General features: G+C 39.0%; 1 protein-coding gene across 1 annotated transcript; it reads right to left on the reverse strand.

The window, feature by feature from the left end:
- Positions 1–392: 392 nt before the first annotated feature.
- On the reverse strand, positions 393–13399 carry si:ch211-106k21.5 (reticulon-4 receptor-like 1). Its single transcript, XM_063462905.1, has 3 exons — positions 13173–13399; positions 7211–7365; positions 393–7124 (listed from the first exon to the last, which is right to left on the reverse strand). Exon 3 carries the CDS (start codon positions 7120–7122, stop codon positions 5881–5883), a length of 1242 nt encoding a protein of 413 aa, XP_063318975.1. The 5' UTR covers positions 7123–7124; positions 7211–7365; positions 13173–13399; the 3' UTR covers positions 393–5880.
- Between the last annotated feature and the right edge of the window lie 1197 nt (positions 13400–14596).

The following is a 14596-nucleotide window of genomic DNA, read 5'->3' on the forward strand; positions in this document are numbered from 1 at the left end:
TTTATTACTGGTTCCAGAAATGTTAGAAGTCGTGCTTTTTACTTTGCTTCCCTCCTGAGTATCAAACTGACACACAATGGTTCGTGTGTGATCTTGATCTATAGATGAAACACACGCCCAGATTAGCATCCATGGATACTCAGACAACTGTTTCAGCCTAGTCATTTCCTGCCTTTGGCTACTGATTGTGGCTAAGATCTCTGAGAATGGCACTTCCATGCTGATCATTTTGGTAACCCAATGCTGTAATTACAACTTCCCACGGTGAGTGAAATTAGAGCTCAAAAGAGGGATTTCAGGTAGCTGGGGTCAGCCTGGGTCATTGCCAGGGCAGAAAGGGGAACATAGAAAAGGATTAGGAGTCTGTTTTCAGAGATACTGAACACAAATACTTAAAAACAAGCTTTTATTTCTCTGTCAACAATATTAAAGTGTATACACAATCAACATAGTGCATCTTCCTGTAAAAATGTGGTAAAAAAATCAGTGCTTTTATTACATACAGTATTGCCATTTTACATCTGAATGATTACTAATGATTCAGCGATACTGAAGACGTTACGGGGTGTCAAATATGTAGCTAATGGCACAAAATCTGCCTGCAGCATTTGCAAAGTGTTAACATTACAGAGAATCAGGACACGATTTTGTCCGAGGCAGATATCTGACTCATTGTCAATTTTACAGCATTTTTACTGAAAAAACAAAACAAAATTACACTTAGCCTGTCACCACAAAAACAAGCCAACGTAGTTTGTTTTTCTTTCCTTTTCTTTCCTTTACAACAGTAGCCTCTGACAGTAGACTGAGTATAAAAAAACAAACAAACAACAAAAAAATCCCAAGCCTTGACTTATATTTGATACATTTAAGACATCTCAGGCTGTTTATCAGCTGTTTTATGAATTGATAGTTTATTAGTTTCTTTTCTTTCTTTTTTTAAAATCTTTGTTCAAAGACAATAAAACATATACAATGATATTGCTGGTCCAGACCTAAGATTAAACTAGCCTACATAGCCTATTAACTAAGATGTCTAACAGGCCTTTTAGGCTAACAAACAGTTTGTCAAACAAAGCTCACTTACGTTAAAATGAAGGAGGGTTATAAAGTTTGATTACTTTTTTAAATATTTGGATTTTGTGTATCCCATTATTAAATTTTGGCAAGGTTAATTTCCCAGCAGGACTAAATTTAATCAAATTCAAATCTATTTAGTCTAAAACAAAGTGTGCTTATTGAAATGTATTTGACACTTAGCAATAGCACAACACAAATGTCCAGTAATTTAGAATGTAATTTTAGAAACATGTAAACCTTTGGACTTGTAGGTATTTATACAGTCAAAAGTATAGTTAAGGTAGTGAAGTTTGAAAGTTGCCGCTTTTTTATGCCTCTCCCAAAATTTCAAAAGTTAGCATGTTTGCTAACTAGCAAGCAAATTAACCAAATATATGATTAATTTACAACTTTAGAATGTGGGTTTACAGGTTACAATAAAAAAAAGGTTAATAGTACATTCACTGTAGCTTTCTACTGTTTTTTTAAATGCTAATCCTGAATGTTATCAGTGTGGTTTAGCTAAAGTTATCTTACATATATCAAGCTTTGGCTAAACTTTTAACAAAACAAAACTGGGGAGACCACATCATAAGAGACTACTTCATTCATTCTAAATTAAAAACACACTGTTTCAAATATGAGGTAATATGAGGTAAGGTTTACTTATTGCTAACTTTACATGTAGCCTTAGCCTCACTCTTTTTATGCATTTTTTGTATACACCATACACATTTTTTTTACATTAGTCATTTCAATTAATATTGAGAAAACATAGACAATATTTTATTTTTATCAGTTCATGAAGTAAGTTTATTATTAGCTAAAATTCATTTGAATCTCAATGTTGCTTCAATGTAATTTGTGAAATAGTCAAAACAAATGTTTTTTATGTACAAGGACACACATAAGAAAGACAGTAAGTTAAAAAAAAAATGTTTATTAACTGAATCTAAGTTATGGAATTTGATTTCAACTTTTAAAATGTTGTGAAATTCAGCAAAGGTCTCTGTCACATGGGCTTAGGTGACCTAGGAACTGTACCAAAAACCTTCTTGTGATTGCTTTGGCTACTAGCAGGTTGCTAACGTTTGCATTGAAGACAGACTTCACTGCAAACCCTTGCTATCCAACTACCAGTTGGTAGTGAAGACTGAAGAAGCGTAACGTAAAATAGGAACTGGAGAATGTTCATCTTCACGGGAAAAGTGTGTCATATGACTGAAACTAACAGGCTTGAACACACAAAACTTCACTTTGAAAGCAAAATGTCTCACTTTCCAGTTTGCGTTACACTCTTCACAGTTCTACAACCACTTAGTGAGGAGTTGGCGAGTGTTTGCAGACAAGTTAGAATGTTCCATGCAAACTACAGGCAATCACAGCAGTCTCTTAGCAACCAAAGTAATCACAAAGAGGTATTTGGTGCAGCACTATATACCTCTGTCTGATTAATTTTATCCAACAACACCCAGAAAGCACTTGCCAACTATTCAGGAAGAAAATGTTTTTCCTTAGCAACCTCTTGCTAGGTCCCCAACCAGTCTCTAGGACTGTGTGACTAGAGCTTAGACTCCAGGATATGTCTTGTCTTTAGTGGTGGGGATAAAAACAAGACATTCATGTAACAGAGTACAACCCGACTCTAACAATATGCTAACTTGTGTATAATTTTTGCATGTTTGGCCAGATGAAGGTAACGAAACTACTTGGTTAGTTTTAGGAAAGACTGTGGATTGGGTTAAAATACTACATTTACGACTATCACAGGATAAATGAGGCAAATTGTGTCCATATTTACAAACAAGCAGATCACATTTCATGGCTATTTCTGAAATTTTGAAATTAAATTTTGTCAGCAGGTTATTCAGTCAGAAATAAAGTCCAGTATATAACTGCTGCCAATGTAAACCTATGACAGAAATATAAAGCTTGACAGGCACTGAAATAATAACCAGAGAATAACATCTAAAATGCACAGAACTGTACATCAGTGACATGTAGCTGTATATCCCTTTTACATTAACATAACAACAAGCTGTTTTGTGCATCAACTGTCTTTGCATTTGTCTTTTGACCGAAGAGCACTTGGCAACCTTACAATGTCGATATATAAAGCTTAAACGGAAAATATGTGAAAACTCATCTGGAAAATACAGATCAGTTTTTTTCAATTGCAGGAAGTTCCACACCCTTTGCTGCACCCTTCAGTATTTCACTGAACAAAAAAACCAATTAGTCTGCGAAACCAGCAAGTGTGAAAGCGAGACATCCATCTGTTTTCCACATCTTTGATAACAATCGAGTGTCCTACACTGTCACAATAACCCTGCTGTGCACTGTTTTCTTTCGTGCAGGTCTCAGCTCCACTTTACCGAACAAGCACTGCTTAGATTTTTATCTTAAACCAGCATTTAGGCCCAACCGCCATGGCCTTTTTCAAACTCTGCACATTTCAGTGTGTGACGCAAAGCAAGCGTTGTCATCTCGTCTATCCTTTTATCCTCCCTTAACAATGAAAGACACATAAAATTAGATTTGTCATCTTAGCTTTATATTCTACATTTAGCTCTAAATTAACTACGAACATAGCGGTGGGATTCGTCATTGTTCCGCACCTATATTTCTGGTTGTGCAGCTTAATCAGGAATCCTCTTGTGTTTGGTACAACAAGTCAAACAGGAATGGCTGGAACAACGACAGTTGTGTGAGGTAAAGAAAAAGTAGACACAAAAGACTGCTGTACTTAGCAGTTAAAAATATATCCTCGTTCCTTGTCTTTAAAACAACATTAAATGCAGACTGCACTGGACTCAGTATTAAACAGAATAAATCTCTTTCAGCGTTTTTCCATAAGCGAAAAAAGAAAAAGAAAAATCAGGCCTCCCTTTTAAACCGTCACTGCGTTCCTCGGGTCCCACAGGAAAAGCTCCAGATTAAATCACTTCCTCACACATTGTGATACTGTGGAGGCTGGACCACACTGTCCCTGTAACTAGTTAATGCATTGTTTTGATTTGAATGTTGTTTTTTTACACACTAATTGGAAATTTGGGGAAATACATTTATTTTTCTACCCAGTTATAGACTGATAAAGCTCCCTGATCTGTGTGTTAAGTATAGAGACAGAGGTAAAGGAGCATTGTTCTACCTAGGACTGAGAGCTTCTGGACTCAGATGTAGTATATCCACCTGATTATCACTAGATACAATTTAACTTAATGTTATTTTTTATGCTAGAATATAAGAAGTTTTGCAAAAGAGCAAAAAAGTTATTTACTTGTATTCCTGACCAGAAAATTTAGTTTTGGTGTGTGAATGTTATGTTTGATTCATTTCTGGAATACTGTCTCAAATTTGGCTATGAAAAATTTAGTTCAGTGAATTCAGTTATTTTAAGTTGCAAAAGTTTTTGAAAGATATGCGTTTTCTTATTTTTATGACAGATGGTCTAAAATATTTGTAAGGCACTCGATGCTGGATGCTTGTAGTAAAGGCCAAAGGTCTAAATTGTGTGTGTAATGCTTGCGAGCTAAAAACCCAGGCTTCATTAGGATTTCTTTTTCTTTTTTGTTTCTACTCTAGGTGATGTATAAATGTCATATAGAGTGGGTAATCATAATATGGTCTAAGCACACAGCTCTCGCTGCGAGCACAAAAGCCTCAATCACCTGCTGTTCAAATCTGCTCCTTATACAGGGCAGCCAATCAGAAGAAACTTGGCTTTAAGGGAGATAAAAAAAAAGTATTGTTTCAGACATAGAAGAGCTGACCAACATAACAGGTCTTCTTTCGAAGAAGGGCAAACAGCTATCTGGCTTTGCCCAGATTAGACATCAACATACTAGCACCTTAAAAAGGCCCAGTCAAACCAGAATACTGAAAACATTCAATTTGTATACATTTAGTTACCCAAATGTATGCCTCAAAGCAAGCCAACACAACAGTGCTGGTTTTGAAAGAAACCAAATTAGTGTAAAGTAGATGTTTTTCCGTGGGTTAAGAACAGGCGCATCAGTGTCGGCTGCATTTGACTTACAGGAAGTCCTTCACTGCTAATTTAAACTGCGCTGTAATCAATGCCACCTGTGCTTTTCCACCCATGACAAGTCAACATGTCCACTGTAAAAAAAAAAACATCTATTGCTGCCTGTGATCACTGACACTAATACATGTATGAATTTATTACTGAATAAGTTTTGGACTAGCATTAGCATCTTCATGTTAGCGCTTCCCTGTTAGATGTAAAAGTGTTACCAAACCTCCAAAACTAATTACAGAAATTTTGGTATTTCCAGGCTTTTAAACTTAAAAACTTAACTTAAAAAATGTAATCCAGACACAGAAGCAGAAATAAAAAACTTCCAGAATATCATGGTGTGAGCATGCATTTAAGCCATAACAGATTTGTCATTCATTGAGCTACAGTGTTGTTTCTGCCTAGCTTTACTTTCTGCCTTTATCAGATAGGACAGTACAGAGAGAGTAGGCCCTGCTGTATCTTTATGCTATGGGAGGCTAACTTCTGGAAACTTTCTGTGTGTTATGACACAAGTATATGACTATTTTTTTAAGGAAAACTCTTTTGAGAGATTTGAGAGAATCAAGAGGATCAGTTGCCAAACCAACTGAGACTACGTGGTTCTGGTCTGACGAAATAAAAAAGAAGACAGACAAAACACAAAGAAGGACAGAAACCTGTAGTAACTTTGGCAGGAATATCTTAAGACCTCATCATGCAGGAAGTTGGTTTGAAGGCACCATGTGAGTGCCACAAATATTCTAATAAAGATTTTTTTAAGCATTTCCTGTAATGCTGATCTATTCTTTGGTGGAAGATGATGTCGCCACATTCTCGTACTCGCCATGGTCCGAGTCCTCCAGTTCGATACCTGGCACCAGGTTGTAGTACTCGGTTGACTGAGTCATGTAAGCTTTCTCCCTGTCAGCTGAGTCTTTCATCACTTCTGTGACACTCACCGTGTCCAGCTCTGTATTATTGGCCCCATCAGGCTCCTGGGAGCCTTGCCTCTCCTCTGTGGAGCTGGAGCGGCATGAGGTGACTCGGGGAAGAGACTCTACTGAGCCTAGCTTGATCTCCACTTCTTCATAGATGTCCCTGGTGCTGCCCAGGAGGGCAGATGCTGGGCGAAGCAGCAGCTGGTTCTTCAGGATCCCCTCTCCAGCTTTACCCTGCTCAGCCGTTGAAGGCTGCTGTTTGCTGCGATGCTTCTGACCGTTGGAGCTGGAACTGTGAGGCCTCTTTTTTGAGCTGCTGAAAGTAGGCACTTCTTTTTTCTTCTTCGTCCTCCCACAGCACCAGCAGAGCAGCAAGGTGGACAGGACAAGGAGGGGAAGGACAATGAAGAGCGCTGTGAGGCCGGCTGGCCGACATGCATCGGTAACCTTCACCGACAGCACAGTCCTGCCAGCCAGGTGCCAGGGAGAGAAGCAGGTCATGTTCCAAAGCAAATCCTGCAGTTTGATGGTGCGATTAGCCTCCCTTCTTGCCTCCAGGCCTTCCAGTAACAAGCAAGAGCAGTCCCAGTGGTTCCCATCCAGCTCCAACTTTTGAAGCCTCGGATTCTCCAATATAGAGCTAGGAAGGAAATTTAGCTGGTTTTCTTGTAGAAACAACTTCTGGAGGTTGTTAGAGTCCTTTAGAAAGTCCCCAGGAAGCTCCTGAAGTAAGTTCCCAGCCAGATCCAGCTCCTTCAGACTGGGCTGTCTCGCCAGAAACCCACTTGGTAACATTTTTAGTCTATTATGACTCAAATAGACCTTCTGCAATGCAGAGGCCCCAGAAACCTCTTCGCCACTGATATCGAGAGAGCTGATATTACAGTTGGAGAGATCCAGTGTCACTATGTTTGTTTCATTGGTAAACACAGACCAGTCCACACGGGTGAAAGCAGATCCAGAGTAGTTCAGGCAGCACACATCAGCAGGAACCTTGGAGGGAAACTGGGACAAAATGGTGGCTCCTGGACAAACACATCCAACAGCAAGTCCTGTCTTCACTAGCAATATGAAAATCAGCCAGAGACTCCACTGGAAAACCATCTCTGAAACAGAAAAGACTGTTAAACCCAGCACAGAAAACATGACTTCATCACTACATATTGGTGCTCTGTCTCTTACTCCACCCTACCTGCTTCCTTGTCTCTAGGAAGGGATACACTTTATGTTGGCTAACAGAGCTGGAATTATAGTTGTAAACCTAGCAGCTCCTCTGAGGACTCCAGGTTGCTGTGAGGATCGCAGGAGTTGGCATGGTGACGCGAATCACTGGGGATCAGTTGCTAGCTGTGAGAGAGGAAACAGATGCTTCTATGACTCTCACATGAAAGTAATCTCTTAACTGGCAGATGGGAGTTACACATGCATGAGTGGAGTGAAAAACCGGACTCTAATCTGAGAAGAAGGTTATCTACACAGACTTAGACCCCCTCAAATCTGGACCTATGTCTCACTTTAATCCCAATATGTCAATAAACTTGCTCTTTGAAACAACATCCAGCATTTTGGTGTTTATGGTTGAAGTTGATTAAACTGTGTGTTTGTGTAAACCTGCTTGTAATAATTTACTTTGTAAGGTAAATACAGTAGTACTTAATAGTTGAGTTTAAGCCTGAATTTTTGTTTAAATGATTATAACGAATTATAATGCCACTCAGAAACTCCCAAGCTTATTAGCATGCTGTTTAAAGAGTGATATACAACTAAAGTATAAAACTGTAGTTAGAAAATTGCTTGAAAGAAAGTCTTAAAGACTTCACATGTGATGCAAGCTACCAATTGCAAAGTGTACAGGATGTACATGCTTTATACATGGAGATAAAAATGATGCTGAGGTTCATTATGGTCACAAAAATGCAGCAGTGTTTCCCACAGATTCTGAGTCTATTTGTGGAAGTTGGGGGCGAGTGTGTGTGTGTGTGTGTACGCTGAACAGAGGCACATGCACACTTCTTAAGTAAATAAACTGAAAAGACTATTTGGTGACAAATAAATAATAGATTAATAAAAGCAGCTATGTCTGTGAGCATGAACTCTGTGGACATGAGCTTCACTTGCTCAAGGCAGCTTTTATTCACAGTAACTGTACCTGTAACTTGCACCATACAGAGTTTATATAAACCATGCAGATAAATATAAATAGCATCCATAGCAGATTTTAACTCATCCCAGTTTGTGTTCTTTCTGTTAAATTTGGGGCTTGAAAAGCCCACATATTGTTGCTGTGATGGTTTTTCCAGAATCCTCAGTGACTCTTTGGACCATCGGGATAAAAATATGCCCTCCAATGAAGATAAACGAGATTTAGAACCTGTTTACAACATTTCTTGGAGTGAAAAATCTTTCTGTGCAATCAGCGAGCTGAATATTTTTACTTCCAGATGTAGAAGAGTCTGTGGGGATTCTTCAGAACAACAGTAAGTGCTTTTAAATGACCTTCTGGTGCATTTAAACTTTGCTGGTTAATTTAGTTTTGGAAAAACAAATGGTTAGCTCAGTGAATATATGCTCTTAATGTCTGTGTAGGGCACAAACTGGACTTAAATATAACTTCAACAGCAAAATACAAATGTGCTATTTTTATCCATAAATATAAACTTTGTTTTGTAGCGTCTGGACAGGTTCATTTTGAAAATGTACGGGAATAAACAATTTCACAGCACGTGTAGTAAAAAACGAAGATGACTCAGAGGATGGTACCCAAAATGTCTTATTTCACTGTAATTTCACTCCATCGTAATTACTTTAAACTCAGGTTTCATCCCTGCCGTGTGTCTGGCTGGGAGAATGTGACACGACAATATTTTGGAAAACCTGCACTTGGAGACACAAATAAACTAATTGCTGGTCACTTCCTAAAACTCACATGTGTACTGTGACGCCGCCTGAACATAAAAGCGCATGTGGTCGGCATAAACAAGGCCTTTCTTTTCCAAATGACTTACATGTGAAGCGGGCAGGATGACACAAGCTGGGCCGGAGACTGTGTTTGTTTCGCCCGCCAAAAAAAGGAATGCGATAAATTATCAAACAAAAAAGCAAGACCCACCACGGTCTGCCTGTAGACCTCATGTAACCATGGCAACCAACATTTGAAACCAACTTAAGGTAGGGACAGACTTATCCCAAATCACCTTCACACAACTAAAAGTCACATGGTAACAACTGGCAACTAGTTACTACTGTTTCTTCCTGGGTTCAAACCTGAGCAGAGACCTTCTGGGTAGAGTGTGCATGCTCTCCCCGTGACTTTCATCTCAATGGGTTAGGGCCTTGCAGTCTGTAGCTCCAAGGCTCTGGAACAGATTACGACTCCAACTCTGTTTAGCTGACTGAAACTTTTCTGTTTAATCAGGCTTTTTAATTTATTTTGTTTTCATTTAACATGGTTCTCGTATTATATTAATTGTGTTTTAATTCTTGTACGTGCTTTGTGACTTTTATGCCTGTGAAATGTGCTACAGAAATAAACATTACTCACTTTGGATCCCTGGTTTCTCCTACCCCGCCTATCTCGGGCCAGGACACTCTCACCAAAGAGATTCTTAATCTCAGCCAAACTCCAGATGCCAGAGTTAAATAAGTGATAGAGAATTTCTCTGAAATCTTCTAAAATAAGAACATTTGCTTTTCTTGTAAGCTGTTCTCTGGATTTTGTACCTTTGTTTGGGGAAAACAAGACACAAATCTTCAAGTCTCAGAAAGCTCAATGTATTTCCACTATTTTCATGTGTTATATCACAAAGGGTTATATATTGAACCCACTCTATATAGTGACAGCACTCTCTGATAGCAGTGCGCTCCCAAGCAGCGAAATGCAAATCATTAAAACTGCTCATGAACAGGTTGCTGTGTTTGCCCGTTTGTTCCTCTTTTCATTTTCTCTTTGCAAATGTGGATAAACGTGTTCTGACTGTGAATATTCTGTGTGAATGTGTTCTAAATAATTTTGATTGTTTTGTTTACTGGTTCCATTTATCATACTTGTTCTAAATGATTAAATACATTCTGGAAGAAATAAAAAGGGGGGCTAAGGCCTTGAACGGGCCTTTGATGTGTCAGTGGGATGTGTCCCAGCCAAAGAGGCTTGCCTTGAATTGTGCAGTCTCAGAGGCTCTACTGCCAACATCCTGGAGTTGGACAACACAATTCCCAGACCAGAACCAACCAGACATGTATATAATTCCTGGTTTACTCAAGTGTAGCGTTTTTAATAATTTTCTCAGACTCTTCCAGATCGTGAGTGTGTTCCTCTGTAAAACCAAATGTTCTCCTGGACATAAAAGAGGCAAAAATGGCTTTTTTTCAACCTTGACTTAAAATATCAGCACAGCAGTAAGGCTCCTGAACAAATGCAGGAAGTGAGCGTCAGTGGAGAGAAATAATCTGCCTTGAGCTGATATCTGCCGCTTGTAGAGATGATCTAACATTTCCAGTATGAGTATGAGGGAGGATGAGATATGGTCGGTATGAAGGAGGCTGTATATGTTAAAGGGAAAGTCTGTATTAAATGGGATCTTATCGCACTTCTGACAGTGAAAACAGCTTCATAGAGAGTATAACAGCTTTAACTGTGTATATTAATAGTCACTTTAGACCAAAACTAAATTCTTTAATAATAGCATGAAGTGACTTTGAGTAAAACACATCCTTTACAGGGAATAGCTGATTTTTCCCAGCAGATTCAAGCTGTTAATGTTAACTAGAAGCTTAGAAACGATACAGCACTGCAGGATCTTTTAATGATATCTGCTACATTAAAAAAAAGTTTGACCAAGATCCAGACCGAATGACGCATTTGACAGTTGAAAAAGCGTAAATTAACCTTGTTAATGTTCTCTGTAACAATAAAGTACTATCACTTAATAAACCTGATCCAGTGTGGCTGCACTGTTATATCTTCTTAATAATTTTCCAACAGATACATCTGCACTCGGCTACTGATTTACTGGTCTAGCTTTAGCTGTCATATTGGACGTAATGGCTGGTATGGCAACAGAGCAACAGTCACTGGAGATGAGTTTCTGGACACCTGATAAATGTAAAGTCAATATCATTCTTCTTTTGGTTTGGTTTTTGCAAACTCCTGAGACAAATATCTGTCCTCTTTAGCAGCTACGTGCTCCAGTGTGTTCACCAGCTGGTTTCTAACTTTGTGTCTGCAGTTTGGTGCGAAGCCAGCAGTCCACAGACAGTTTACATAGCTTTTTAATAGACACTCAGGAGAACAGTGAGAGTGAACCAATGCTGGCCAGAAAACAAAAGATGAGCTGAAAGACACTAAAAGTGAGGGGTGAAAACAGTTATATCAGTCATTTGCTCCTTCTGCCCCGAGCATTCCTGGGATGACATACAGGCATGTTTCCACTTCAGAGGAATAAAATATGATCACTTCCATCTCCATGTTTTTATTTTCTCATATTTATTCAGGACGAATCTGGGAACTTGGAGGTCTCTCTGCTGGAAACTAAACATCTAAATCTGTTGCAGAGTACTGAATATGTGACATTCACTTGCGCTGGGATGCTGATTAGTTGATATATGGAGTAAAACCTCATTAAAGGGGGGCGTATCATTCTCTATAATTCTTTCTTTTTTTACTATACCAAGGCTCGATACAGCTCCTTGGTTCTGAAACAAGTCATTCCCTTTAAGGCAAATTGCTTCTGATTGGCTGCTCTTCACAAACAGAAGGTTTCACAGCAGGCAGTTGATGCTTCTGACCTCACAGCCAGATCATTGTTTGGGTGGATGACTATATTATTATTATACAGAGCCAAGAGCAGGAAAAACTGTCTTTAAAAACACTGAGCTTTTTGGCTCACAGGCATAATACTTACACTTACTCTCACATCAGTTTTTAACACTCCGCTCATGTTTAATATTAAAATCCAGTCTTCTAATTGTATATGTATGACAGAAACTAAGCAAAAGCGCGTTAGGTCCAGATTAAAAACTAGACATTTATTGATAAATCCTCAAAAAATAAGGAAACAAGACAGCAATCACCAATTTAAGATCTACCAGTGGATGTTCATATGTCATCATTTGAACAGAGCCTGTATAGTGCTCTGTTTATTTATAATATGCACCATTTCATTTGCATGTTGCACAGCCCTGTGAGAAATCTTTGTTCTAACTGATGGCTATCAAGACCCAGGAACATCCCTCTGAACACGGAAAAGGAAAATGCGTGAAGGAAATAATTTGCCTGGAGTTGGACACTTTGGTTCAAATGTTCACACCCGAGTAGGAGCCAAGTCTGGACAGCTCTTGTATACGTGCGACTAAGTTCATGCAGTCGCTCGTTAAGATAACTGCATGTCTGAAATGTCAAACTCCCATCTCGCCCTGATAACAGGGGCAGTGAAAAGGTTATAGGGTCCCTGCTGAGCAGCATCTGACTGACCTGCCTTGTTTGAGGTGTCAGTCAGTCTATGTCCAGTATTCAGTGCAAACATTAGCTGATGAGCTGATCTTTGGATTCTGACACTACACACAAACATAAGTCACTTACTGACCTTTGCAGATCTTCTGAGTTAGCCTTTAATAGGATTTAAATCTGGAGAACAAGGATGATCTCACTGACCAGCAATGTGAGTTGCTACATCCTCTCTGGGAGCAGAGCTTCCTCTGAAATAACGGTCTCCATTCTCCTTCATTTGAGCAGAAAATATCTGAGCTAAATTAGAGCTGCAGCTGACCACACACTGGGGTGGGGGGTGGTGGGGGGTGATTTGGGGGCTTATTGTGTAAAATTTTAATTTTCCAAACTCAGTACTGTTAAATATACAAATGTAATTCAATAATTACCAAACTCAAACTAATTAAATATTCTAAACACTTGTTTGGTGTATGGTCGACTTTCTGAATGTGATTGGATAGCAATGGGTCACATAAGTCCGTGACCACCTGCAGTGCTTAAATCCGGCCACTGTTCACCATAAAAACACATTAAAACAGCATTAATCTACGACTCGGACCAAAACAAAGTGGCTATAATTGAAAAAAACACGGGAACACCTCCTAAAAGTTAAGTGAAGGTGCGTTTTGACGCACAAACACGCAGTCCATATTTAAAAACATCACCTTACCTGCGATGTCAGCTACAGGCGTGTTGCTCTGAAACCCTGATGGACGACTCGAACATCACGCACAGCCACGGCAGCAGCTCCTCTCTCCTCTCTGCATCCCATCAAGTGGTCCGTCTGAAGGGCTTCCCCTCTTCCAGCGAAGCCGGGGGCGCGTCTTCCTCCGAGAGGAGTGTGGAAACACAGCCTCCTGGTTGTGTGAGGGAGTGTATCTTTGTGTGGGTGTTAATAAAGTTAGTCCTTACACAATGTGACCCTTTAGTTGGTTGAAGACGACAGATTGAACCCTCGCTGAGCACCGGGCAAAGTTTAACTGAAGCCACTGAAGGTGTGTGATGTGGCAGGGCGCCACCTCTTGGTTGAAGTCGTTTTCAACATTTCACCGACTCAGGATCGTATGGATCCATTGTTAGCGTTTTTTAAATAATAAAAAAATCCTACAGCAGTTAAATATAAACTTGAATTATAGCAACATTTAGTAAAAACTGAGTGCATATGTTGTATTGGTTATTTCATGCACTGAAAACGACTGAATGTGGCTGAAAAAATGTCTGACTCGTATAATCCACAACCCACAGGATGGTGCTGTTCCAACAGTAAATAATCAGAATCAGAACACTTTATTAATCCTAGAGGGAATTACGTAAAGAACTATTAATATCAAAAAATAATTAGTGGCACAAGTAAACACACTTGTCACTTTAGCAGAGGTACAGATACTTTGGCAAGAGTTGAATCAACGATTCAACTTTATTACTCAAGTAAAAGTGAAGGAGTATAGCCTCTGAAATATAATAATAAATAGGCATTTATTAAAGTCAGACTTATATACTGGAAGATTCAAAAATTCATCTTAGAAACTTCCGATTGTTCCAAGTCCCAGTAATTGTGGCAGTTTGAAAAAGATTTAATAAAGGTTTCATAAAATAACAGTAAAATTTCAGATGAGAGAAGAAGAAAAACAAACTAAATGAAAGTGGCTTACTGCAGAGCGCAATTACTGCACTTGTGTTCATTATGGACCGATTTCTGACAGAAATGTTACACACTGCAAATTAATTCACTCACTCACTTAAAAATAAATAAATAAAATACTGATCGTCTCGATGCCCCTTGTTTTGTGGCTCTCCTGCTTTGAAAGGGAAACTGCAAATACATGATTGCAACTACAAAGATATGCACGGGCCAGCTTCACTGATGCTCTGCTCCACAGCGTTAAAATGCTGCTGTTAGGATTTAATGAGCGTCGCTTTTAGGACTTCTGCCTCGGCCTAAACCAACACACTCTCAAAATTTGACCACCTGTTCCTGAGACGTAAGGCTGAAAACTTTCCAGAATGTTTTTTTTCTTTTCTGAATATTGACACACTGAACCTGGTTTCCCTTTTAAGTGAAATTTTATAAGACTTGGTGCATAAATATTTCAG

Source organism: Pelmatolapia mariae, linkage group LG18 (assembly GCF_036321145.2).
Source record: "Pelmatolapia mariae isolate MD_Pm_ZW linkage group LG18, Pm_UMD_F_2, whole genome shotgun sequence".
Taxonomy (NCBI): Eukaryota; Metazoa; Chordata; class Actinopteri; order Cichliformes; family Cichlidae; genus Pelmatolapia; species Pelmatolapia mariae.